This window comes from Ranitomeya variabilis, chromosome 4 (genome assembly GCF_051348905.1).
Source record: "Ranitomeya variabilis isolate aRanVar5 chromosome 4, aRanVar5.hap1, whole genome shotgun sequence".
Classification (NCBI taxonomy): domain Eukaryota; kingdom Metazoa; phylum Chordata; class Amphibia; order Anura; family Dendrobatidae; genus Ranitomeya; species Ranitomeya variabilis.
In genome coordinates this window covers 381,053,243-381,080,007 of record NC_135235.1, presented here as the reverse complement: position 1 = coordinate 381,080,007, position 26,765 = coordinate 381,053,243, and the positions used below count along the sequence as shown (strand labels likewise).

The 26,765-nt window shown below is 42.0% G+C and overlaps 1 protein-coding gene across 4 annotated transcripts in view; it reads right to left on the bottom strand.

Moving 5' to 3' along the window:
• Nucleotides 1-15,598, bottom strand: part of SLC43A1 (solute carrier family 43 member 1) — a 193,673-nt gene extending 178,075 nt beyond the window's left edge. For 2 of the 4 annotated variants that reach the window (XM_077250809.1, XM_077250812.1), the window contains exon 1: nucleotides 5,416-5,607. Coding sequence is in view for 1 of the 4 variants with exons in the window: in XM_077250812.1 (XP_077106927.1) it covers nucleotides 5,416-5,431 (16 nt within the window). In the remaining 3 variants the exon portion in view is untranslated. Of the gene's footprint in view, nucleotides 1-5,415; nucleotides 5,608-9,673; nucleotides 9,701-15,537 lie in introns of those variants that run through there. The other 2 variants (XM_077250810.1, XM_077250811.1) reach the window with 2 other exon arrangements.
• Between the last annotated feature and the right edge of the window lie 11,167 nt (nucleotides 15,599-26,765).

Below are 26,765 nucleotides of genomic sequence, written 5' to 3'. Positions count from 1 at the left end.
CTTGAGTTCTAGTGTGAAGTGTCCACAATCAGTCATGGTTTGGGGAGAGCCATGTCATCTGCTGGTGTAGGTCCACTGTGTTTTATCAAGACCAAAGTCAGCACAGTCATCTACCAGGAAATTTTAGAGCACTTCATGCTTCCCTCTGCCGACAAGCTTTGTGGAGATGGAAATTTCATTCTCCATCAGGACTTGGCACCTGTCCACACTGCCAAAAGTACCAATACCTGGTTTAAAAACAACAGTATCACTGAGCTTGATTGGCCAGTAAACTCACCTGATCTTAACCTCATAGAGAATCTATGGGGCATTGTCAAGAGGAGGATGAGAAACACCAGACCCAACAATGCAGACGAGATAAAGGCTGCTATCAAAGCAATCTGGGCTTCCATAAAACCTCAGCAGTGCTACGGGCTGATTGCCTCCATGCCATGCTGCATTGATGCAGTAATTGATGGAAAAGGAGCCCCGACCAAATTTTGAGTGTATTTACCGAACATACATTTCAGTAGACCAACATTTCAGATTTTAAAATCATTTTTCAAGCTAGTGTTTTAAAGTATTCAAATTTACTGAGATAATGTTTTTGGGGTTTCCATTGGCTGTAAGCCATAATCATTAACATTAACAGAACTAAAAACTTGAAATACATCACTCTATTTGTAATGACTCTAATATATGAGTTTCACTTTTTGTATTGAAGAACTGAAATAAATTAACTTTTTGATGATATTCTAATTGTGTGAGAAGCACCTGTATACAGTGGGTACAGAAAGTATTCATACCTCTTTAAATTTTTCACTCTTTGTTTCATTGCAGCCATTGGGTAAATTCGAAAAAGTTCATTTTTTTTTTCTCATTAAAGGGCCACTGTCACCCCCCTCCAGCCGTTATAAACTAAAAGAGCCACCTTGTGCAGCAGTAATGCTTTATTCTAACAAGGTGGCTCTTTTAGTTTTTGATTCAGTTATTCCCTCAATAAAGCGTTTTAAAATTTGTACAAAATAACCTGTCCTTAGACCTGGAGGCGGTCCGAAGCTTCCTCGGTGAATCTCCCAACAGCCGTCACTCTTCTCTTCTGGGGATGTGGTCGCCGCCCCCTGAGCGCTGTTTCTTCTTAAATCCGGCGCCTGAGCTGTGCGTGCCTGCCTGGGGCAGGCGCAGTCTTCATTGTCCGTCATAGGTCAGATGCAGGGTGCCTGACTGCGCCTGTGCAGGCAGTGTGGCCACCCTGTTGCTGAATCCCCGCCCCGCACTGTGTTATTAATTATGCACAGTGCGGGGCTGGGGTTCCTGGGCATGCGCACTGCGCTGTTCAGACGCTCCCCCGCCTTCCAGGATTGCCGTAATATACAGGTTTCCTTGCAGGCGTTTGGAATGAAGCAGCCGCAAATAACAACGCTGGAAGGCGGGGGAGCTGGGGGAGCGTCTGAGCTGGGGGAGCGTCTGAACAGCGCTGAAATGACATGAGAAGCATCGCCACAATAAAAACACAACCTATTCTGATGTCTGAATCCTTGTTGTTCCGTTCTAGACAGAATCCTATCACACTGCATAGGCTCAGGCATCTGCTCTGAGGACAACGCCACAGCGCGCACAGTTCTGCGCTCCCGCAAGCGCCGATCAATCTGAATGGCCAGAGACATAGAATCAGTCAGACCGACAGGCGTGGGAAACCCCACCATAACATCTTTAACGGATTCAGAAAGACCCTTTCTGAAAATTGCCGCCAAAGCATCCTCATTCCATTTAGTCAGCACAGACCATTTTCTAAACCTCTGACAATACAATTCTGCCGCTTCTTGACCCTGAGACAGGGCCAACAAGGTCTTCTCCGCTTGATCCACAGAATTTGGTTCATCATATAATAATCCTACAGCCTGAAAAAAGGCGTCTACATTAAGCAAGGCCGGATTCCCAGATTCCAGGGAAAATGCCCAATCCTGAGGATCGCCACGCAGCAGGGAGATGACAATTTTAACCTGCTGAATGGGATCACCAGAGGATCGAGGTTTCAGAGCAAAAAACAGTTTACAGTTGTTTTTAAAACTCAAAAATTTGGACCTGTCCCCAAAAAACAAATCAGGAGTAGGAATCCTAGGCTCTAAAACTGGAGTCTGAACAATATAATCAGAAATACCCTGTACCCTAGCAGCAAGCTAGTCTACACGAGAAGCTAATCTCTGAACATCCATGCTAGCACAAGACTCCTCAGTCACCCAGAGGAAAAGAGGGAAGGAAAGACAAAACAGGCTACAGAAAAAAAAATGGCTCAACACCTTTCTTCCCTTCTTCTGAGATGCATTTAACTCATTGTTGGCCAGTTGTACTGTTATGATCTGGTGATCTTGGAGCCGCATGAGACGTTCTCTGGAGTAGGTGGTACCTGTACTGACCGCAAACCCTAAACTGACACCACAACTAGAAGTAGCCGTGGGGTGTACCTAACACGTCCTAGACACCTCGACACAGCCGGAGGACTAAATACCTCTATAGATGGAAATGGGAATTCTATCTTGCCTCAGAGCAGAACCCCAAAGGATAGGCAGCCCCCCACAAATATTGACTGTGAGTATAAGAGGAAAGACACACGCAGGCAGAAAACAGGATTTAGCAAAAGAGGCACCTCTAGCTAAATAGAAAAGGATAGGTCAGTATTAAAACCCTAAAAAATATCCACAGCAGATAATACAAATATTCTACATCTAACTAAAGACATAGAATGTATATCTGCATCTCCTGAGAATCCAGCATGACTGAAAAATCCAAACAAAGTCAAAGCTGGACAAAAACACAATGAATTGCACTGAATTGTAAAGCACACAGCATGTGTGCTGCAGAGACAAAAACCAGACACTTATCTTAGCTGAATTGACAGCAGGGCATGAGGAACCAGAAAGAGATGCAATCCCTCCAAGAACAATGGACAACTGGCAAGGACTAATGGATCCTGCACAGCTAAATACCTAGTAGAACTGCAATCAGCAGAAACACCTGCCCTGGATTACAACCCAGAGACAACTGCACTACCACCAACAACCACCGGAGGGAGCCCACGAGCAGAATTCACAACACGTATCCTCTGTTTGATCCATAAACACTACCATATCATCAGCATAAAGGCCAATAATGTCTACCCGATCCGCTATATGTATCCCCTTGATGTCAATGGAAGACCTCATACGTATTGCCAAAGCCTCTATCGTCAAGGCAAATAGAGCAGGGGAAAGAGGGCACCCTTGGCGAGTTCCCCTATGTAACAAAAAAGGCTCAGACATCAAGCCGTTCACAGCCATACGTGCTCTAGGCTTCGCATATAATGTACCTATCCCTCTCAGAAATTTGTCCCCAAAACCGTACCTTCGCAAACATGCAGAGAGGAAGGACCACTCAAGGGAGTCAAAAGCTTTGGCTGCGTCCAGTGAAGCCAGTGCCCATCTATTATCTGACTCTAGAGAACTATATTGGTTGACCGACTGAACACGCCTAATATTGATGGAAGTACTTTTCCCAGGCATAAAGCCAGTCTGGTCCGGGTGTATAAGATCTAATATAATCATGTTGAGCCTGGTAGCCAGAATCTTAGTAAAGATTTTATAATCTACGTTCACCAGAGAAATTGGTCGATATGATCCACAGTGTAGCGGATCCTTCCCCTCCTTCCTGAGCACAATAATGTTGGCATCATAGAATGTTTCAGGCACAGACTCTCCTTCCCATATTCCCCTAAGTACCTTCAATAGAAGCGGTGCCAACTTATCTCGGTATTTCCTATATAGCTCAATGGGAAACCCATCCGGTCCCGGGGCCTTCCCAGTAGCCATGTCTGCTATAGCGTGTTCCACTTCCTCGAAAGTAAACTCAGCCTCCATGAAGGCTTGTTGAGATGGGTTCAGCCTGTCTCTGGTCTATGATTAAAATCTTAAGTGATCTTGGGGTTTTTCTTTACCTCTCTCACCAAGGCTCTTGTACCACGATTGCTCAGTTTGGCTGGACGGCCAGGTCTAGGAAGACTTCTGGTGGTCCCAAACTTTTTCCATTTAAGGATTATGGAGGCCACTGTGCTATAAGGAACCTTGAGCACTGCAGAAATTCTTTTGTAAGCTTGGCCAGATCTGGGCCTTGCCACAATTCTGACTCTGAGCCCCTTGGCCAGTTCCTTTGACCTCTTGATTCTCATTTGGTCTGACATGCATTGTGAGCTGTGAGGTCTTATATAGACAGGTGTGTGCCTTTCCAAATCAAGTCCTATCAGTTTAATTAATACAGCTGGACTCCAATGAAGGAGTAGAACCATCTCAAGGAGGATCACAAGGAAATGGAGAGTATGTGACTTATATATGAGTGTCTGAGCAAAGTGTCTGAATACTTATGGCCACGTGATATGTCAGTTTTTCTTTTTTATTAAATTTGCAAAAACTTCTACATTTCTGTTTCTTTTTTAGTCACGATGGGGTATAGAGTATACATTAATGTGAAAAAAAAGAACTTTTTTGAATTTACCAAATGGCTGCAATGAAACAAAGAGTGAAAAATTTAAAGGGGTCTGAATACTTTCCGTACCCACTGTATATATGTGTTGTAGTGCAGCACTATCCATGCTATGCAGTGATGAGGCAGTGACCCAGGAAAGTTCAAAGCAAAATGCCTCTTTAATCTTCAATTCACAAAACATAGCACACGATATCCTCCGGATCGCAGCCGGGAACTATATCCTCTGGAATGCAGCCAATAAACATGCCAGTCCACCTCTGTGACCAGTTGCCATGGGCAACTGCATCACTGTGTACGCTGTGGGTGCCAGGCCTTTCAGCTTCCTTGGCTTTTTGGCTCCGCTCGCCTGTGTTGCCTCACACAGGTGGAGCTCTGCAGAGCCTTCAGCTCTGCAATCCTGCAAACACCAACTGACACTGACACTGAACCTGACACACCTAAACCCTTTACTGCAGGGTTTTTAACTGGAATCTGTGGCCATGTGCCACATGGAAAACCCGGGCCAGGAAAGAAACGGACTGCCCCACTACCATCCTGTAGACCATTTAAAAAATAAAAGCTCAGCAGGTTTTCTTAAATCTGCCCTGGACAAATAGCTTGTCCAAGATCTATACTCACTTTTATTCTGCATTGCAATCACAGCTATGCCTGTGACTGCAATGCACTCCCATGGCCTCAATACGCCTCTGTGCGCATCCTGGGGGGAACACACAATGACCCTCACATGTGAAACCGGTCACTGCCTTACAGTATACTGTATATCCTAGTTTAGACTAAAAAAATAAGCATATAAGATCCTTCTCACGTCATTTGCATCTGTTACATAATGGAAATTTCATCTAAATCAACTTGGTTTCTCTGTTACTTGAATGAAACACAAGAAAACAGGATTCAAAATTGCTGGTGTGAATAGAGACTTACTTGTGTTTAGTGGCATTCGGTTGCTGTCTCTTTTTAACTACTGCCCAACATTGGATGTTCCTATTTAATTAAGCAGCAGCGAAAATGGATGTAAGAGTACGACATGATGATCATAAGGGCATAGGAACTGTTCCCATTGTGATCACCGTTTCAGCTCAGCTTAACTGACAACCAAGCTCCTGCAGCAACAGACAGGGTCAGTGCCAGCATTGACCTTGGCTGTTTAACCCTCTAGATGCCATGGTTAATACTGACCTCTGCATCTAGATGATTGTGAGAGGGACCCCATGATTGTTGTGTGCTGAGCTTTTAATGTCAACTAGTGGTCAAACATTGATCTCTGGGTCTGCCCAGTATGGTAATCTGTTAGGCCCTGCCGTAAGCAGGGTCCAATATTCCTCCAGTCAGTGTAAAACACATCTATTATACCAGCAAACAGATTATTCAGTGTTCAAGTCACATACTGGGACTAAGTAAAGAGGTTAAATAAAATAATTTTAAAAAATTTAAAAAAAAACTGAAAAAATTAACAAGGGCCTAAATCATGGATATACCAAAAGAGAAACAAGAACCTATAAAAATTAAATTTTTAATTAAGGTAATTAAATAACCAACCTACAATATACTATTATGGCGAGTAGGGTAATCCAGGGCAGATATTTATATTAATTCAATAATCAGGAAAAATCTAAGGGAGACAGACACTTTTCCTGATTATTGAATTAGTATAAATATCTGACCCAGATTACCCTACTCACCGTAAAAGGATATTGAATGTTGTTTTTTTACTGACCATGATTAAAAGTAACATTTTATGGGTTCTTTAAAAGGAGAGAAAGCTGTAAACCAAAAACAGGGGATCACCAAAATGCATACTAAATATATTTTTATAAATGCATAAATGCCAAAGCACCCTAAAAAAGGTGGAAAGCTGAGTATTGTGCATTGTAATGCACGTTTCGCAACAAGCTTCTTCCGGGGACGCCCCCAGAAGAAGCTTGTTGCGAAACGCGCGTTGGGGTGAGGTGGATCGCCATGCTGGCTGCAGGTAGATATCATTACAAGGTCTGGGTTTATATGCACTGGGATTTTTTGTATTATGTGCATGCTTAGGCAGCTAGAGGTGTACCAGACAGTATGAGGTTATAAAGTTTCTACCTTGCATTGGACGTTATTGAATGATGCACAATACTCAGCTTTCCACCTTTTGTTAGGGTGCGTTGGCATTTATGCATTTTACAATTTTTTCCAATAAAAGCTTTAATTCACTTCATTCTGGATCTCTTTGTTTGGGCTGCCTGTAAGGGTTGACCGTTTTTGTTCATTGTGTATTCAGAAGTGCCAGCTTTATTATTCCGACGTTGGTAATTAGATCACAACTGCATGGTCTGTGGATGATGTGGATGATAATGATACGACCTTGATGTGGCTTGTTGAATTTGCGTGGTGAGAACTGCAAACATTTCTAGGAGAATTAGGTTCTACTCATATTTGCTCCTCTCTAAAGCTTAAGGCCCAATATAAACAGCAATGAGATGTATTGTCTACAGTATACTGCAGCTTTGGCCAGCATCCACTTTTATTAGTGGCTAGGAAACAGTTCAGTATACTGTGTATCCAGCAATCTAACTTGCTTTTTGCATGCTTGGCAAGGGAGGACATGTCATTGTTGGAACCAGGATCGGACTGACCATCTGGCAATTCTGGCAAATGCCAGATGAGACTGTGCCAAATGTGGGCCTCTCCTTCATTCCAGGGACGTCCTATTTGTTCTATTTAGATTCCTGCAGGGATTAACTCCAGTGGTGACCTGACCTCCCCTTCAGCAGCATCGTGACAGCATGCTGACAGTTCTGCTCAGGTGAGATCTGCAGATTATATGCCCTTTCACTACCTAGCTACAGGACCCTGTAGGTTTGGATTTCTTTTTCCCTTAATAATAAAGACCTTCATTTATAAACTGCATTTTGGGTTTACTTGTGTTATCTTTGTCTTATATTTACATTTGTTTGTTGATCTGAAACATTTAAGTGTGACAAACATGCAAAAGAATAGGAAATCAGGAAGGGGGCAAAGACTTTTTCACATCATTGTATCTCGAGCAATCCATAAATCCAAAATCAACCAATATATCACATTTACTTCATATCAAGTGGGCCGGTGTGCACTCAAACGCTAGTGTTGAATTTGAGTCCCAGTCCGACTCTGGTTGGAACCAGGCCCAAGAGGTAAGGGGTTCCACTTCTACCCCTAAAGCAGTTGGAACTGTGCACTATGATCATTGGATGCAAAGGGCCCATGTACTGCTCTTGCTTCTGTCTGTGTCCCCCACTGATGGTGAATGCACACACCTATTTCTACTGATATGAATAACACTAAAGAGCTGATGCAATGATGTTACATATTGTTATGGTTGTGGATAAATCTAACACGTATTCAGCTTGTCTCGCTATACAACTGTGGTCCCAATAAACATACAGAATGGACGTGCATTGTAGACTATCTCAGCAAGATTTTTTCATTGGTTGTTTTCTATCGTGCACGAGCTTCGGCTCCCTCTCTCCCCCGGCCATGTGTTTTAACTGGATCGTGTTGCAATAAAGGACTAAAATTGTGAAGATTGGTGAGTGCCCTCATTTTCTCTCACTTGAAATTTATTTATTTATGTAGCACCATTAATTCCATGGTGCTGTACATGAGAAGGATATCACTTATACCACAACAAAAAAATTCTTAGCTGTAACAAAAACATAGAAAAACTATGTACAGTAAATCTGGTATCACTGTAATTGCACTGACCTAAATACTACATTTGTCATATCACTTGTATCTAACAAAAAACAGAATAGAAAGCAATTAAAAGTGTTATCCAAAATGGTACCAATGAAAACTCCAACTTATCCTACAAAAACAAGCAAATCTTCATACAGCTTTGTCGTAAGAAAAATAAAAAACGTTATAGCTTTCAAAATGTGGCAATAAGAAACAAAATTGAAAAGAAAGGTTTTAATGTTTAAAAGAAGCGAATTGAAAAATTAATATTAATCAAAAAGTGTGATTCGGGCGAAACCCCTACTGAATCCATTCTCTATAAAGAGGCAGTCACTTTGGACTATGTCTGGCCTGTGTTCTTGCAGTGTCCCATCTATATAGGCATGTTGAAAAGTGCAGTCGATCATGCTTTTGTGCAAATCCAAAAAGTTGAACGCCACTGGACCAACACCAGAGACGTCATTCTGAAAACCCAATGTAAGTACCAATCAAAAGGTTGGACATGCTTGTTAATGGTTAGTGGTTTTCCTTGTTCTTATTGGAATGTGCAATTTGTAGAATCAGACTGAAGGCAGCAAACCCAAGAAGGGTATGGAAACAAGGAGTAGGGAAACACATGTGAAACAAGGCAGAATATGTATTAAGCCTTAGATTCCTCTAAGTACTATTCTTTTAACCTGAAAAAAGACTGAGGCCTTTTTATAGGCATATTTATAAACATGTTCTAGATGTCCACTGGTTTGATTTGACTGCATGTAACTGTGCGTTGTTACATTTTTTAACTATTTCTCAATAAAATGGAAGTTTTATGCAAATAAGACCTCTGAAGGTGCAGCGGATTCTTCATCGCCGGGTCATACATATTTTTCTGGATTATTTTAACCTGATGACAGCTTTTGGAATTTTCTGAGGCAGCATCATCAGGTAGTCATGTAGAATGGCTTTTCTACTGAGGTGCTGAGCACTTGTTGGCTGCTTTGTCTTCACTCTGATGTACTTGGACAAATGCTTCTCATTCCGAAAGTTGGCCCCTTTAAAATAAAAACACTTATGCTTACCTTCTGTTCCAGCTATGTCGGCACTCGAGTACCGGAGGCTATCATGAGGTTGTCATGTCACAAGAGCCCTGTGCCCAACCAGCGCTGGCGTCAATGTTCCTGCCTTCAGACAAATCGAACATCAAGAGGAAGCCAGAGAGAAGCTGCAGTCCTGACTTTGTGTTAATGTTCAATACGTTAGGCGGAGATGGTGAAGCCAGCGCTGATTGGGGCAGGGCTTGTGTGGCATAACAACCTCACGTAAGCCACGGTAATGCAAATGCTGACCCCGCTGGAAAGACACCGGCACCGAAGGTGAGTATAGTTGTTTTTATTTTAACAGGGCTAAACATGAGGATTTGAATGGGTAAGGGATGGAGAGCTGTGTCAGATCACATGGTTGCAATACCATCATTTGTTTTGGAAAAGGACAATGACCCAAAACATACCTCACATAACCTTGAGCTTTGTTGTGATTCATTGTCATGTTGAAACACAAATGATAGTCCGCTGCTTGCAAACCAGATGGGCTGACATGTTGTTGCAGAATTCAGATTATCACAGGTTCAAGTCCCCAATGAAGACTACAAAATTCAATAAAAAAAAAATAGGAAAATGGTTTTAAAATACAACTTGAAATCACTTCCCTTTTAACCAAATAAAAAAAATTAAAAATATGTGTATGTGGCATCTCCTTGTCCATAAATGTTGTTCTATCAAAACATAAAATTCATTAACCTGATTATTTTTTCATTACAGCATTTACCAATATAAATGCCAGTACTGCAGGCTTTTGGCAGGCACAGAGCCACAAAAAATGCAATGAGGCATCCATCAACCCCAAAATGGTATGAATAAAAATGTCAGCTCAAGGCACAAAAGCAAGCCCTCACACAGTTCCATCAACTAAAATTTTAAAGTGTTACGGGACTGAAAAAATGACAACGAAAGCACATTTTTTTCACCATTTAAATAAAAAACGGCTATGCATGTTTGGTTTTACAGTAATCGTACTGACCTGGAGAATCATATTGCCCAAAAAAACAATCACGGAATTTTTAGCAATTTTACAGTATGTGGATTTTTTTTTCCTGCTTTCCAGTACATCACATGATAGAATGGAAGGTGTCAATAAAAAGTACAACTCGTCCTACAAAAAAATAAGCCCTCATACAGCTGTGTGGACTGAAAAATAAAAAAAAAGTTATGGCTGTTGAAAGAAGTGGAGTAGAGCTCAAAAGTGCAAAAATGAAAAATTGGAAAGGGGTTCAATGCATGCTAAAATTGTTGTTTCTGTTTATTTAGTTGAGTGGTTCCTGCCATATTGTGGCTTAGAACAGCTGTGGACTAGGACTCAGCACTGTATGGAGCTGTGCGCCTAAACTGCCTCTGCAAAACACACCTGGTGGTCACAAATACTTTCTGAAGACCCGAGATTCCACTAATGAACTCTTGATGAGGCATACCTGTTCATTGGAAACCATTCCAGGTGACTACCCGGTGAAGCTACTTGAGGGATTGCCAAGCAGAGTGAAAGGGGGTCCAAACTGTGAATGGTACTGTAAGTGCTAAGAGTATTGCACATGCTAAAAGTGAACAGAACTTTAAAAGTGATCTAAAATTATTAACATTATTTACCTCAAAATGATATTAGTAAACTCATCCTGATAAAAACAAGCCCTCATTTAGGTCTGTCACCTGTCCTTGGAAAAATAGGATGCTTCATGGCACCCAAAAAACATCGATCAGAAGCCGCATTGCCAAAACCAAATACCCCCTTCGTTCTGAGCCCCGGCAGCATTTAGCATCCACATGTTCGGCATTGCTGTAGTGAGCAGGAGCTGGGCATAATGTATTAGGCACACACATGGCATATTTGCAATTTTCACTCTACAGGCTTATTTCTAGAAAATAGAAATAGTCATCAAACCCTAAGATGAATACACTGAGTGGTGCAATTTATTTCCAAAATGGGGTCATTTCTACTATTCTCACCCCTCACGAAAAATCTGAGCTCTATTAGTCAAATAGCTCTTTTCCCCTTCAGAGCCCAACAGTAGTTTTCAGGCACATATGAGGTATTGCCACAATCGGGACAAGTTGTGTAAGAAAGTTTTGGGTCCATTCAGTCCTGTTACTTCTTTTTGAAAATGTGGAGTTAAAACAACGGTTTAGTGGAAAAAATGTAATATTTTATCTTCATGGTTCAATGATATAAAATGTTTGAATTACCTTTGGTGTTAAAATATTCAATGCCCCCTAGATGAATTCATTAAGGAGTGTACTTAATAAAATGAGTTTATAAAATGAGGTCATTATGTGTGGGGTTCTGCTGTTCTGGGAGCTCAGGAGGGCTCTGGTAATGTGACTTGGCACCCACAAACATTCCAGCAAAATCTGCACTCCAATATGGGACTCCTTCCCTTTAAGCTCTGCAGTGTTCCTGAATATTAGTTTCTGACCTCATGTGGGGTATCTCTGCACTCTGGCAAAATTGAGTTACAATTTGTGGGGGGTTTTCTCCTGTTATCCTCTTTGAAAATGAACAAATTGAGGCTACTGTAACATTTTAGTGGAAAAAAAGTAATATTTAGTTTTCATCACCAAATATCATAAAATTCTATGAAACACCTGTGGGTTTAGAACATTCACTATCCTCCTAGATAAATTTATTGAGGGTGTAATTTCCAAAATGGGGTCAGTGTTGTGGGCATTCTGACTTTTGCCACCTTAGGGACTATGCAAATGTGACACTATCTATTCCAGCCAGACATGAGCTCCTTAAGCCAAATGGTACTCCTTCCCTTCTGAGCCCTGACATGTGCTTAAACAGTAGTTTCCAACCACATATAAGCTATTGTTATATTTGGAAGAAATTGTGTGACTAATTGTGTTGTCCAATTTCTGCTTTTTCTGTTTCTGAAAATGATAAATGTAGTCTATCGAGCAACATTTAAGAAGAAAAAACTTTAGTTTTTTCATTCAACGGTGTGTAAATTCCTGTTTACCACCTGAAGTGCGAACAAGGTTCCTGGTTGTAAATTCTATGAAGGTGCACCGTTTTCTAAATGGGGTCTTATTTGTTTTTTTGTATATTTTGGTAAAAATAATACAAATTAAACTTTTAATCTTTCAATATTCTAACAAAAACAAAATCTTAAAAAAAATAGATATATAGTAAATGTTATTTATTACCTATTTTGTGTGGTATGACTGTCCATCTGCTTAAAGGGCATACAAATTAAAAAAGGAAAAATTGGTAATATTTCTACATTTTAGTTCAACTTCAGATATTGTCATAAATAAACTAATACTTACTGATCAGTGTCTTTTCCAGTTCCTACACCATAGCTCCGATCCACTACTGTGTCACGCATTTGCTCCTCATCATTGCCTGCTTACACAGGGACGGTGCTACTTCCACTAGTCTAAACCTATATAGCTTCAGAACGAGATTACATCCAGAGTTACAGTGGGAGAAATAAGGATTTGATAACTTGCTGATTTTGTAAGTTTGCCCACTGACAAAGACATGAACAGTCTATAATTTTAAGGATAGGTTAATTTTAACATTGAGAGATAGAATAGCAAAAATAAAATCCATAAAATCACATTGTATAAATTATATAAATTTATTTGCATTTTGCAGTGAGAAATAAGTATTTGATCTCCTACCAACCTACCATTAAGAGTTCTGGCTTCTACAGACCAGTTAGATGCTCCTAATCAGCTCGTTACCTGCATTAAAGACGGGTATCTTACATAGTCACCTTTATAAAAGACTATTGTCCACAGACTCAATTAATCAGTCAGACTCTGACCTCTTCAACATGGGTAAGACCAAAGAGCTTTATAAGGATGTCAGGGACAAGAACATAGACCTGCACAAAGCTGAAATGAACTACAAAACCATACGTAAGACGCTGGATGCAATAGTAATAAAATGGAAGAAATACAAAATGACTGTCAATCAACATCGATCTGGGGCACCATGCAAAATTTTACCTTGTGGAGTTTTCTTGATCATGAGGAAGGTGAGAGATTTGCCTAAAACTACATGGGGGGAACTTGTTAATGATCTCAAGGCAGCTGGGACCACAGTCACCAAGAAAACCATTGGTAACACATTACAATGTAAAGGTTTAAAATCCTACAGTGCCCACAAGGTCCCCCTGCTCAAGAAGACGCATGTGCAGGCCCATCTGGAGTTTGCCAATGAACACCTGGATGATTCTGTGAGTGATTGGGAGAAGGTGCTGTGGTCAGATTAGACAAAAGATGAGGTCTTTGGCATTAACTCAACTCGCCGTGTTTGGAGGAAGAGAAATGCTGCCTATGACCCAAAGAACACCATCCCCACTGTCAAGCATGCAGGGGAAACATTATGTTTTGGGGGGTGTTTCTCTGCTAAGGGCACAGGACTACTTCACCACATCAATGGGAGAATGGATGGAGCCATGTACCATAAAATCCTGAGGGACAACCTCCTTCCCTTTGCCAGGACATTAAAAATGGGTCTTAGCTGGGTCTTCCAGCAAGACAATGACCAAAAACATGCAGCCAAGGCACCAAAGGACTGGCTCAAAAAGAAGCACATTAAGGTCATGGAGTGGCCTAGCCAGTCTCCAGACCTTAATCCCATAGAAAACTTATGGAGGGAGTTGAAGCTTCGAGCTGCCAAGCGACAGCCTCAAAATCTTAATGATTTAGAGATGATCTGCAAAGAGGAGTGGACCAAAATTCTTCCTGACATGTGAGCAAACCTCATCATCAACTACAAAAAAAATCTGACTGCTGTGCTTGCCAACAAGAGTTGTGTCACCAAGTATTAAGTCTTGTTTGCCTGAGGGATCAAATACTTATTTCTCACTGCAAAGTGCAAATTTATATAATTTATACACTGATTTTCTGGATTTTATTTTTGATATTCTATCTCTCAATGTTAAAATTTACGTACCCTTAAAATTATAGACTGTTCATGTCTTTGTCAGTGGATAAACTCACAAAATCAGCAAGGGATCAAATACTTATTCCCCCCACTGTATATTGTAACGGCAACTTCTGGTCCACATATAAACCACTGTGTAAGCAGAAAAGTCTGATTGAGGTCACCAGATCCAGAAGAGGACTGGAGTGATGGTGTGGAAACTGGGAAAGATGACAATCATTAGAGGCCCCATACATACACTTTAGATAGCTGGTGGCAGAACGATGGCTTGGCTGATCTATCAGCTGGCAGTTATCTTGCCCGACTTTCCTACAGACATGTCGAGCCCTCGGGTTTTCTCTATGAGACAGACGCTGCCAGACATCACTGATGACGGTTTATCTCTTAGAAAACAAATGAATCAGTCCAAAATTGAGCATTTCAGATCCTTATCTTCCCCGACATCGTCTTTCCCCATACACATTATTCTGTTGGCTGAAGTCGTCAATATTGGCAGATTCATCCGACATTAGTCTAATGTGTATGGGGGCTTTAAGTATTTTAGCCTACACTGCACATTTACAAGCGTCTATGCCATAGACTCTATGGGATAACATTTTTGCTAGCAGTGCTTCTTTAATATCGGTATATAGGTCCAGTGACTACTAGGGTTTACAAATCCCACTGTATGTGTATGTGAAGTATTGCGAGCTTGGTTACTCTTTTCAATCACAATCAATGTCAGCAGTAAGCAATGTGTGACCTGAAGAAACTGACAGATCTGTAATTATTAGTGTAACAGATGGAAAACGTTGCACTATCCCCATGTGGCAGAAACTGGATATTCGAGTCCCCCACATTCCAGCCACGGCTATGTCACACACCCTCGCCTTCTCCCACCAAAGACGAGTTACTCCGAGACACTACATAGAGAATTACCACTGTATACATCCATGCGCTATGTGGGAACACATTACTGAGATATGTTACATATTAAATAATGTAGAAAGTCGGATTCATACCACAGTTTGACATGTGTTACAAATTTCCCATTGAAAGCCAGTCTTCTGCGAGACAGATAGGTGTACACAGGAGCACATGCACTGAAGTGACACGTGTAATACAGAGAGTCATTACATCAGCGACGCAAAAGTACGAATAGCATTTTTAGTTGTATACAAGTACACTAGTGAGTAACATAGTAACACAGTAACAGCTGCTACCGCACATTGGTGCGTAACATGTGCTATTACATACCAGCAAAGAAAAAGAGCTCTGCCAGATGGAAGCCACATGTTAGGGCAGATAAGGAAAAGATAAGCAAAGTAAAACCAAAAGATCCTGTTAAGTACAAAGCGAGAGTGCCCAAAGTGTACTACTACTTACCTAAGGTGGCAGGCGCTGATTTTACTATGTCCAATTTGTACTTCTGCAGAGTGAAAGGAGGGGGTAACACAGGAAACAAGTACACTACTTTATAAGGTATGGGTGTAAGGGGTGTAAGGGATGTGGGAGGTTTAGGAAGGGAGGAGAGAGAACAGAGTGCTGGACAGAGGACAGGCGACCAACACGTGGAGGAGTGAGATCAGCCAAAGTGGTCATTAGCCGTAAGGAAGTGACAGTAAGCACTACGGCGAAAAATAGAAATAGGTGCAGGTTTTAAAAACAAAATAATCTTCATTTTATAACCAGACAAGATATTGGACATAAAGATGTAACATAATGTCACCATTGTTCCCATGGACATAGAATTTCCGGTCTGTAAACTACAAGGAATGTAAAAGATTCTTTTTTACAAGTCCATAATGCCAATGTATAAAAAGGGTAAGTGTACCACAAGGTCATAACCATTTTCAAGATCTTAGCTTTGTGAGGAACCCGCAGTTGAAGAGTTCTATTGGCACACTTTTAAATCCATATTATGGCTGCTGCAGCATTGATTTGAGCTCCACCTATTGTTTTTGCTCATTCACTGCAAGCTGAGTATAAAATTTGAAAATTTGTTTTGTTACATGTTATCTCAGTTGTCCTATGAATAAGGGTGTTGTATACACCAGAAACGCATCTGGTTTCTGAGAATACATTTTTTTCTCATGTTTTAAAGTTTCTTCTAATAAATGGTAAATTTTATTCTCCTGTTGGACGTGTCGGTGGATTTCCCTTTTCTCTTTTTTTCCTTTGCTTGTGATCAGCAATGGGTGCGGCACCCTCAGGATGGATCCTGGCTGACATATGGACTTGAAATTGGCAACGTGGTGAGCTTTCTACACTTCCCCTCCTTCCTTCCCTCTTATGTTATTATGGCTGAGTATTAAGCTTTAATCTGTGGCCAGGCTACCCCATATGTGAACTGTATCATGTAGAGGCAGAACTCTGATTCCAGTGATGTGTCACTTACTGGGCTGCTTGCTACAGTTTTTCACCATTTTTTCTTCTGTAGATCTACCAGTTCTCTGAATGCTGAGCGCTGTATAACCCCGCCCACATCACTGATTGGTAGCTTTCTGTGTACACTGTGCATAGGCAAAAAGCTGCCAATCAGTGGTGAGGGTGGGATTATACAGAGCTCATGAATATGGAGAACTATTTGGCAGCAGCCTTACTAGTCCTCCGGTGATAATATCCTGCTCATAAAACAATAATTTTATCAAAATGTTATCAAGCAGCTCAATAAGTGATACATAGTTGGAAACGGTCTCCAACACTACACTGCTCTCAGATTGAGACAGATTCCGTTTTATATATGCGCAATGATGGAAACACTTGACAAATATCAGAAGTTTTAGAGTTCTTCATTTTTCATTTATTCTTAGGCAACTATTTTTTTTATATGGAAGCTTCAGATTTTTCCAGCAAAAAATCTCAATACCGCAAAGTGTCTTTTTCTGTCTGAAAAAGAATTGTATAACAATCTGAGGTTTTCTGGTACTGTACTGAACCCATTTTGAGCTCTTTCATGCCAACACAGCGTTATTAATGTCCAAGTGACCTCAACCTACAGTGCTATGCAAAAGTACTAGACAGATGTGGAAAAAATGCTGCAAAGTAATCTAATATATAAAGCTGAATGTGTGTGTTTATATGTGTATGTCTGGGATTGGCATTTGCACCGTCGCAGCTACAGCCACAAAATTTTGCACAGTCACACGTCTGGACCCTGAGGGTATGTGTCCACGTTCAGGATTGCATCAGGATTTAGTCAGGACTTTTCATCAGTATTTGTAAGCCAAAACCAGGAGTGGGTGACAAATGCAGAAGTGGAGCATATGTTTCTGTTATACTTTTCCTCTAATTGTTCCACTCCTGGTTTTGGCTTACAAATACTGTTGAAAAATCCTGACCAAATCCTGATGCAATCCTGAACGTGGACACATACCCTTAGAGCGTCATAGGCTACGTTGTGAGGCAAAATTTTAACCCCTTACCGACATCGGACGTACTATCCCGTCCGATGTCGGCTCCCCTGCTTTGATGCAGGGCTCCGCGGTGAACCCACATAAAAGCCGGGACATGTCAGCTGTTTTGAACAGCTGACATGTGCCCGCAATAGCGGCGGGTGAAATCGCGATTCACCCGCCGCTATTAACTAGTTAAATGCCGCTGTCAAATGCAGACAGCGGCATTTAACTACCGCATCCGGCCGGGCGGCCGGAAATGACGTCATCGCCGACCCCGTCACATGATCGGGGGTCGGCGATGTGTCAGGACAGTAACCATAAAGGTCCTTGAGACCTCTATGGTTACTGATCGCCGGTAGCTGTGAGCGCCACCCTGTGGTCGGCGCTCACAGCACACCTGATTTTCTGCTACATGCCGGTAGCAGCGAACAGAAGATCGCTGCTATGTAGCAGAGGCGATCGTGCTGTGCCTGCTTCTAGCCTCCCATGGAGGCTACTGAAGCATGGCAAAAGTAAAAAAAAAAAGTTAAAAAAAATGTGAAAAAAATAAAAAAAATATAAAAGTTTAAATCACCCCCCTTTCGCCCCAATCAAAATAAATCAATAAAAAAAAAATCAAATCTACACATATTTGGTATCGCCACGTTCAGAATCGCCCGATCTATCAATAAAAAAAAGCATTAACCTGATCGCTAAACGGCGTAACAAGAAAAAAAATCGAAACGCCAGAATTACGTTTTTTTTGTCGCCGCGACATTGCATTAAAATGCAATAACGGGCGATCAAAAGAACGTATCTGCACCGAATTGGAATCATTAAAAACGCCATCTCGGCACGCAAAAAATAAGCCCTCAACCGACCCCAGATCATGAAAAATGGAGACGCTACGAGTATTGGAAAATGGCGCAATTTATTTATTTATTTTTTTTAACAAAGTTTGGAATTTTTTTTCACCACTTAGGTAAAAAATAACCTAGTCATGCTAGGTGTCTATGAACTCGTAATGACCTGGAGAATCATAATGGCAGGTCAGTTTTAGCATTTAGTAAACCTAGCAAAAAAGCCAAGCAAAAAACAAGTGTGGGATTGCACTTTTTTTGCAATTTCACCGCACTTGGAATTTTTTCCCCGTTTTCTAGTACACGACATGGTAAAACCAATGATGTCGTTCAAAAGTACAACTCGTCCCGCAAAAAATAAGCCCTCAAATGGCCAAATTGACAGAAAAATAAAAAAGTTATGGCTCTGGGAAGCAGGGGAGTGAAAAACGAACACGGAAAAACGAAAAATCCCACGGTCATGAAGGGGTTAACCCCGCGCATTCCAATTCACCAAACAATTTTGCCCCTATCTACATAATGGGGAAAAAGTGAAAGGAAAAGGGTTGGAGGCAAAATGACAGCTGCCAGATGTGAACAAGGGGGACTTAAAGAATAAGAGTGATGGCGCCAAAGAGTATATACCGTACAGTTGCTAAGGTGGGGACCCGACATGGGATACTCACCACACACGGGGATATGAAGACACACACAAAATGTGTCACACACTACCACGTGCTTGAACACATATACCACCCTCAGCACACATTTCACCACACATACACCAATCTCTCCACATAAAAGTCACCGCTCAAAACTCGCCACGCGCAAAACTCGCCACATGCAAAACTAGGCTCACGCAAAACTCACCTCATGGAAAACTCGCCACACGCAAAACTTGCACACGCGGAAAAATTGCCACATGCACAAAAGTTGCACTTACTCAAAACGCACCACACATAAAACTCACCACGCGCAAAACTTGCCATGCTGCACACAACTTGCTACACTAACCTGTCACATGCAACTCGACACACAAAAAGTTGCTACACGCATGTCGCCACACAAAACTCATCTCACAAAAGTCGCTACATGCATGTCGCCATACGCAACTCAACACACACAACGTGACACATGAAACTCGCCCTAAAACATACACAAGTCTGGTATTATCCTTCAAAAATATAAATCTGATTAATAAGCAGACAAACTACAAGAGCAACAAATGTACCATATAGGAAATACGGCAGCTGTCAGTCACATGACCTGTCTATTATGTGTATGTGTGAGCTAATATATACTGCCAGGGGGGAGGGCTTCTTGTTGGCTGGGGATTTATCAGGCTGCCAATTTAGCTTACAAATACTGAGGTAAAAAAACTGAGCAAATAACGTGTGAACGAGATCTAACACAGGAGGAGATGACACACAGATATATACTATATACAGGAGGAGATGACACACAGGTATATACTATATACAGGGGAGATGACACACAGGTATATGCTATATACAGGAGGAGATGACATACAGGTATATACTATATACAGGAGATGACACACACATATATACTATATACAGGGGAGATGACACACAGGTATATACTATATACAGGAGGAGATGACACACTGGTATATACTATATACAGCAGGAGATGACATACAGGTACATACTATATACAGGGGAGATGACACACATATATATACTATTTACAGGAGGAGATGACACACAGGTATATACTATATACAGGAGGAGATGAGACACGGGTATAAACTATATACAGGACGAGATGACACACAGGTATATACTATATACAGGGGAGATGACACACGTATATACTATATACAGGAGATGACACACAGATATATACTATATACAGAAGCAGATGACACACAGGTATATACTATATACAGGAGGAGATGACACACAGGTATATACTATATACAGGAGGAGATGACATACAGGTACATACTATATACAGGAGGAGATGACACACAGGTATATACTATATACAGGAGGAGATGACACAGGTATATACTATATACAGGAGGAGATGACTAACAGCTATATACTATATACAGGAGGAGATGACATACAGGTATATACTATATAAAAGAGGAGATGACACATGGGTATATAGAGGAGGAGATGACATGCAGCAGGTATATACTATATAGAGGGGAGATGACATACAGGTATATACTATATACAGGAGATGACATACAGGTATATACTATATATAGATGAGATACAGGTATATAGTATATACAGAAGATATGACATACAGGTACATACTATATACAGGAGGAGATGACACATAGGAATATACAATATACAGGAGGAGATGACATACAGCAGGTATATACTATTTACAGGGGAGATGACATACAGGTATATACTATATACAGGAGATGACATACAGGTGTATACTATATATAAGGGAGATGACAAACATATACTGAGGGGAAAATGAGAGGTGTGAGGTGAAAATGAGGGGTGTGAGGTGAAAATGAAAAGGTGTGAGTGCAAAATGAAAGGAGTGAGGGAAAATAGTGGAGTGATCGGAAAATGACAGATGTGAGGTCGAAATGACAAGTGTTAGGGGCAGGGCCGGCGTCAGCACCCAGCATACCCGGGCAAGTGCCGGGGCCCTGGCGAGACGGGGGGCCCCATTTAAGGTAGTAACACTACAGTACAGACACGGACGATACTACACTGATGCGCTCCTGTGGGGCCCCCGCAGCCGGAATACATCCGGCTGTGCTGTGTGTGTATTTACAAGATCAGCTCCGTGATCTCCATCTCCCAGCCAGGACTCAGAGGCGGAGCCATCCCTGGCAGCAGGCGTGGCACAGAGCTCTCTCTGTGACTGAGTTTCGCTGCGCAGGTGCTGGAATACTCACCACACCGTCACCATGGATATGGTCGTCTGTGTCGTCACTTCCAGGTGAGCTCAGGTGCTCAGCGATCGTCCACCGTCCAGCCAGGACCGGCACCAAGCAGGAAGATGACGACGAGCACGAGCAGCCAGCAGTGAGTGAACGGTGCACCCGGGCCGTCCCTGTACAATGGGGGCGACGGCGTTAGTGACGGTGAAAGCAGTGAGTCTTCCTTCCAAGTTCCAGGCTGGTCCCAAACCAAAGCAATGCAGGGGGATGCAGCCTGGGAGGACAAGGTGTGACTTTACGGGGCCAACACAGACCTACAGTATGGCATCTCAGTGATGCTGGGTGTGGGTGGGACTTATAGACTATATACTACATGACTGGCTGTGCTATATACTACGTGGGCTGTGCTATATACTACGTGGGCTGGGCAATAAACTACGTGGGCTGTGCTATATACTACATGGGCTGTGCTATATACTCCGTGGGCTGTGCTATACACTACGTGGCTGTGCTATATACTACGTGGCTGTGCTATACACTACGTGGCTGTGCTATACACTACGTGGGCTGTGCTATACACTATGTGGGCTGTGTTATATGCTATGTGGGCTGCTATACACTACATGGGCTGTGCTATATACTACGTGGGCTGTTATACACTACATGGGCTGTGCTATATACTACGTGGACTGTTATACACTACGTGGGCTGTGCTATATACTACGTGGCTGTGCTATATACTATGTGGGCTGTGTTATATGCTATGTGGGCTGTTATACACTACATGGCTGTGCTATATACTACGTGGGCTGTTATACACTATGTGGCTGTGCTATATACCACGTGGGCTGTGCTATATACTATGTGGGCTGTTATATGTCACGTGGCTGTGCTATATTTCTCTCCTGTATCTGTGCATTATGAATCGTGGTATGTGTTAAAGGGGGGGGCCCACTGAGACTCTTTCGCCCGGGGCCCTCAGAAACCTGGAGCCGGCCCTGGTTAGGGGGAATGAGAGGAGTGAGGGGGAAAATAAGAGGAGTGAGGGGGAAAATGAGAGGTGTAAGGGATAAAATGAGAGATGTAAGGGGGAAAATGAGAGGCGTGATGGGAAAATAAGAGAAGTGAGGTGCTATAACTAACCACAGATATTTACTATGCCCAGGCAACGCCAGGCTCTTCAGCTAGTACTTTATAAAATAGAAGTTAATAATTTAATTTTATCAATTGCAAAATGCAAAATGAATGAACAAAAGAAAAAATGTAATGACCCATGATTTGAGAATCATACAGTCAGTATTGCATTATTATTATTATGTTGTTATATTGTGCTCTTTCATTGCTATACAATAAGGTTTGCCCTCTTTAGAAGTTTGTCCCTCCTCTCTCCCTGTCTGTCTCTTATGTAGCTCTGATATCAGTAACCTCTCTCTTCTTCCTCATTCTCCTTCCTGATTCACCATCTATCAGCCATCTTAGAAGCTCATGTGCATGCCGCCCTATTTCTGAAGTCTTTTTTACCTGCTGTTTGTGTGCATATCTTCAAGAATTCAGCTGGAAAATAAACCTTCTTCTGGAATCTTCATATGTACCTCCTACGAGTTAAAACTTTCTGAGGACATCACTACGTGTGCGTATGGTTTAAGAGAGACAGCCTAGAAATGGTGTCTCACAGCGACCTACACTTGCAGCTTAGTCATGAAGTCAGAATAAAAAATCTTAATCAAAACAATATTTGGTGCGACAGTCCTTTGCTTTCAAAACTACATAAAGGTATTCTTTAATTCAGACATACTTGCACATAATTGTTGAGGAAACTTAGCAGGGAAATTGTTCCAAACATCTTGGAGAACTAGTAACCAACGCTCTTCTGTGAATGTAGACTTGTGCAAATACTTTTACCTCTTCATGTAATTGTGGTGCCCCAGGGTCCTGGTCGTCACAGTGATGTTGCTTTTCTCACGGGGAGAGTGATCTTACGCTTGGAAGCGATGAAAGATCTTCCTTTATCAGATATCAAAATGAACACAACATGTTCATACTCCAGGCCACAAGGGGGAGCTTTTGATCCTATTCCTAGGTGACTCCCCTATATATATTGTGGTTTTGAGGGAAAGTCAGGCAGTCCCTGTCAGAGAGAGACAAAGGAGAGTGCAGACCGACAGAGTGTCAGAAGGTCTGAAGGGGCCCTGTAGTCTGAAGTACTACAGCCCCTGGAGAAAGAGACATACAGAAGGAAAGAACATCATACAGTGAGGGTGAAGGAGAACAAAGCATAGGAGAGTGATATCAGGGGAGACCAGCTGCGAATGAGCTGCCTCCCTCTGAAGCGCAGATAACCGGTAGCCGGAATACCGAGGTTGTAAGGGACTCTACGACTTACAGCAGAGACCGTCAGGACAGCTGAACTGCAAGTTATCTGTCCGCCTCAATACCCAGGAGGCACAGTGACGCATAGAGCCCAGGTCATGATAGAGATCCTGTAAAAAGGCTTGAGTCACGGGTTTGTGTCCTATCCTATATGGAGGACAGAGAAGAACTGTGAGGACCTTATCAGAAGCCATAGGCAGTAAGGGACTACAACACCACCGCGCTAGAGGAAGGCTTTTAACTCCACCTGGTAAAGAGGAACTCTGGATTCGCTTCCAAGCCGGCTGGACCCTGCCTGTACCTGTGATCTGTTACCCTGGACTGTGGCTGCCTGAAGTCTTCAGTAAACCAGGTAAAGAGACTGCAAACCTGTGTCCTCGTTCTTTACTGCACCACTCACCATCTTCCATCTACACACCGGGAGCCCTGGGGATATACTTCACCGGTGGGAAGTTATACCATCTAGCTGCCATAGCATCACCCCAGTGGACCCTTTAAAGCAGAGTCGGTCCCCACTGACCGAATACCACAGGTGGCGTCACGAACATAAACTTTATTCAATTTCCCTTTTACATGGACGCCCAGGGCCACAGACCGGGTTGCCACCGTGACATCCCCCTATGAACACCGGACCCAGTATCGGGTACCCCACGGCCCTGGCGGGCGACTCATAATCTCAAACAGACTAAATAATGTTAAAATAAGGGCACTGTGTGGTCATATCGATAATTTCAGGACTCATTGTTCTTTGTACTCTGAAAATAGTTCTTAATAACATTGGCTGTATGTATGGGGTTGTTGTCCTGCAGCAGAAATTTTCATTAAATGTGTGCATGATGTGTAGTATGAGTGTATCAATATTTTCACCTATCACCTTTCTGCTCAGAAGTGATCTTCATGGAAGAATTGTGGCTAAAAGCCATAACTTTGATATGGAAACACCATCAGGGAGAAGTCTGATTGGCTCCACATTTATTCTGCAGAAGGACAATCACCCTAAATACACAGCAAATCCCATTAAGAACTATCTAAAGAAGAACAAGAAATCCTTGAAGTCATGAGAAGCCCTAACATAGTCTTGATCTGAACATCATTTAATCTCTCTGGGATTACATGAAGAGACAGAAGAATATGGACAAGTCTACATCCACAGAAGATCTGTGGTTCTCCAAGATGTTTGTAACAACCTCCCTGGCGAATTCCTTCAACTGTGTGCACGTGTACATAAAATAATGCTGCTTTGAAGGCAAAGGGTGCTCACACCAAATTTTGATTTGATTTTAGATTTGTCTTTCGTGAATTCACTTTGCATCTTTTTCATGGATAAAAATAAACTAGTGACACTTCTGTATTTGAAAGTATTCTTACTTTTGCACCCACACCTGCCTAAAACTTTTGCAAAATAATGCATGTGGGAAAAAAAATTCTTAGACTACTTTACCCCGTCACAACCTTGGGATTTTACGTTTTTGAGTTTTCATTTTTTTTGCTCCCTTTTTCCCCAAAGTCATAACTTTTTTATTTTTCCCTCAATATGGCCATGTTTTTTGCAGGATGAGTTGTACTTTTGACAGACACTATTGATTTTACCATATAGTGCAATTCCACAATTTTTTTTTTTACGATGTTCATTAAATGCTAAAACTGACCTGTCAATATGATTCTCCAGGTCATTACGAGTTTGCAGATACCAAACATGTATAGGTTCGTTTTTATTTAAGAAGTGAAAAAAAATTCAAGGTTTGTAAAAAAAAAAAAAAAGCGCCATTTTCGGAGACCCAAATTGTCTCTATTTTTTGGGCTCTGGGGCTGGGTGACGGCTTTTTTGCGTAATGAGCTGACATTTTTTATTGACACCATTTTGGGGTAGATACGATGTTTTGATCGCCTGTTAATCCATTTTATTGCAATGTTGCGGCTACCAAAAAAACCCCCATACTTCTGGTGTTTTGATTTTTTTTTTTCGTTACACTGTTTACTGAGCAGATTGTTTTTATATTTTTGTAGATGGGAGTATCTGAACACAGCGATGCCAAATATTTGTATTATTTTATTGTTTTATTTTGAATGGGGCAAAAGAGGGGTGATCTGAACTTTCAGATTTTTTTTTAAACATTTTTTTTTACTTTTCACTTGGAGACTTGAAGATGTGATCTTCTGATTCAACCCTGCTATGTGTAGCTGGATTACTGATAGGCACGCCAGCCACGGTGTGGCATTCATAGCAGAACAGCAATGGCAACCCTCAGGGGTTTCCTGCAGACAACAGCTTGTTATGCAAATCCATCAGCACCCCGCGATCATGTGACAGAGGCTCCGATGGGCTGAGCTAGTGACACGCATCTGGTTTGCACGAGTTAAATGCCGCTGTCAATATTGGCAGTGGCATTTAACATGGATCGCAAATTCCACTTGCAGCTGTTAGGGGCACAATGCAGCTGATCAGATCTCAGCTCAGCACCGAAAAACTGCATCAAATGCCGGGACGCGATATATGACTATATGTCATAGGCCGTGAATGGGTTAAACTGTAAAAACAGTCCAAAAATTATCTCTTTTGAGGGGCAGGATCTCTGCCTCTACAATATACTGCTCTAAGATTATAAAGCAAAAGCCTGCTGCCAGATTACCTTTAAAAAGGTATGCAAAAAGTAAAACATGAATTTAAGGTTTAAAAATTACATATTTTTAGTAAATGATACTATCCCATGCACCAATCAAAGCCAAGAATGCTGCATTGGTTGATAGGTACACGCATGGAAAATAAGTTAGGGTACGGCTCCACGGCCCGGAGGGGCGGCGATATCGCCGCTCGGCGCTAAGCCCCGCCCCCTTTCTGGGACGCGATGATGCCGGATGTGTACAGTACACATCCGGGATCATCGCACCCCTCGCCATAGGGCCCTGTGATATGCCTTGCGGGGACGCTGCGTCCCCGCAAGGTGTACGGGCATGCTGCGATCTGAAAAGACGCGCAGCATGTCCGGAGTCGCAGGGCCGCCGCGTGCGGGTTTCCACGCATAGTGGAGACGGGATTTCATTAAATCCCCTCCACTATGCTGGAACATCTGGACGCTGCTTGTTTGACGCTGCAGCGTCAAACAAGCAGCGTTTACTTACCGTGGAAACATACCCTAAAGG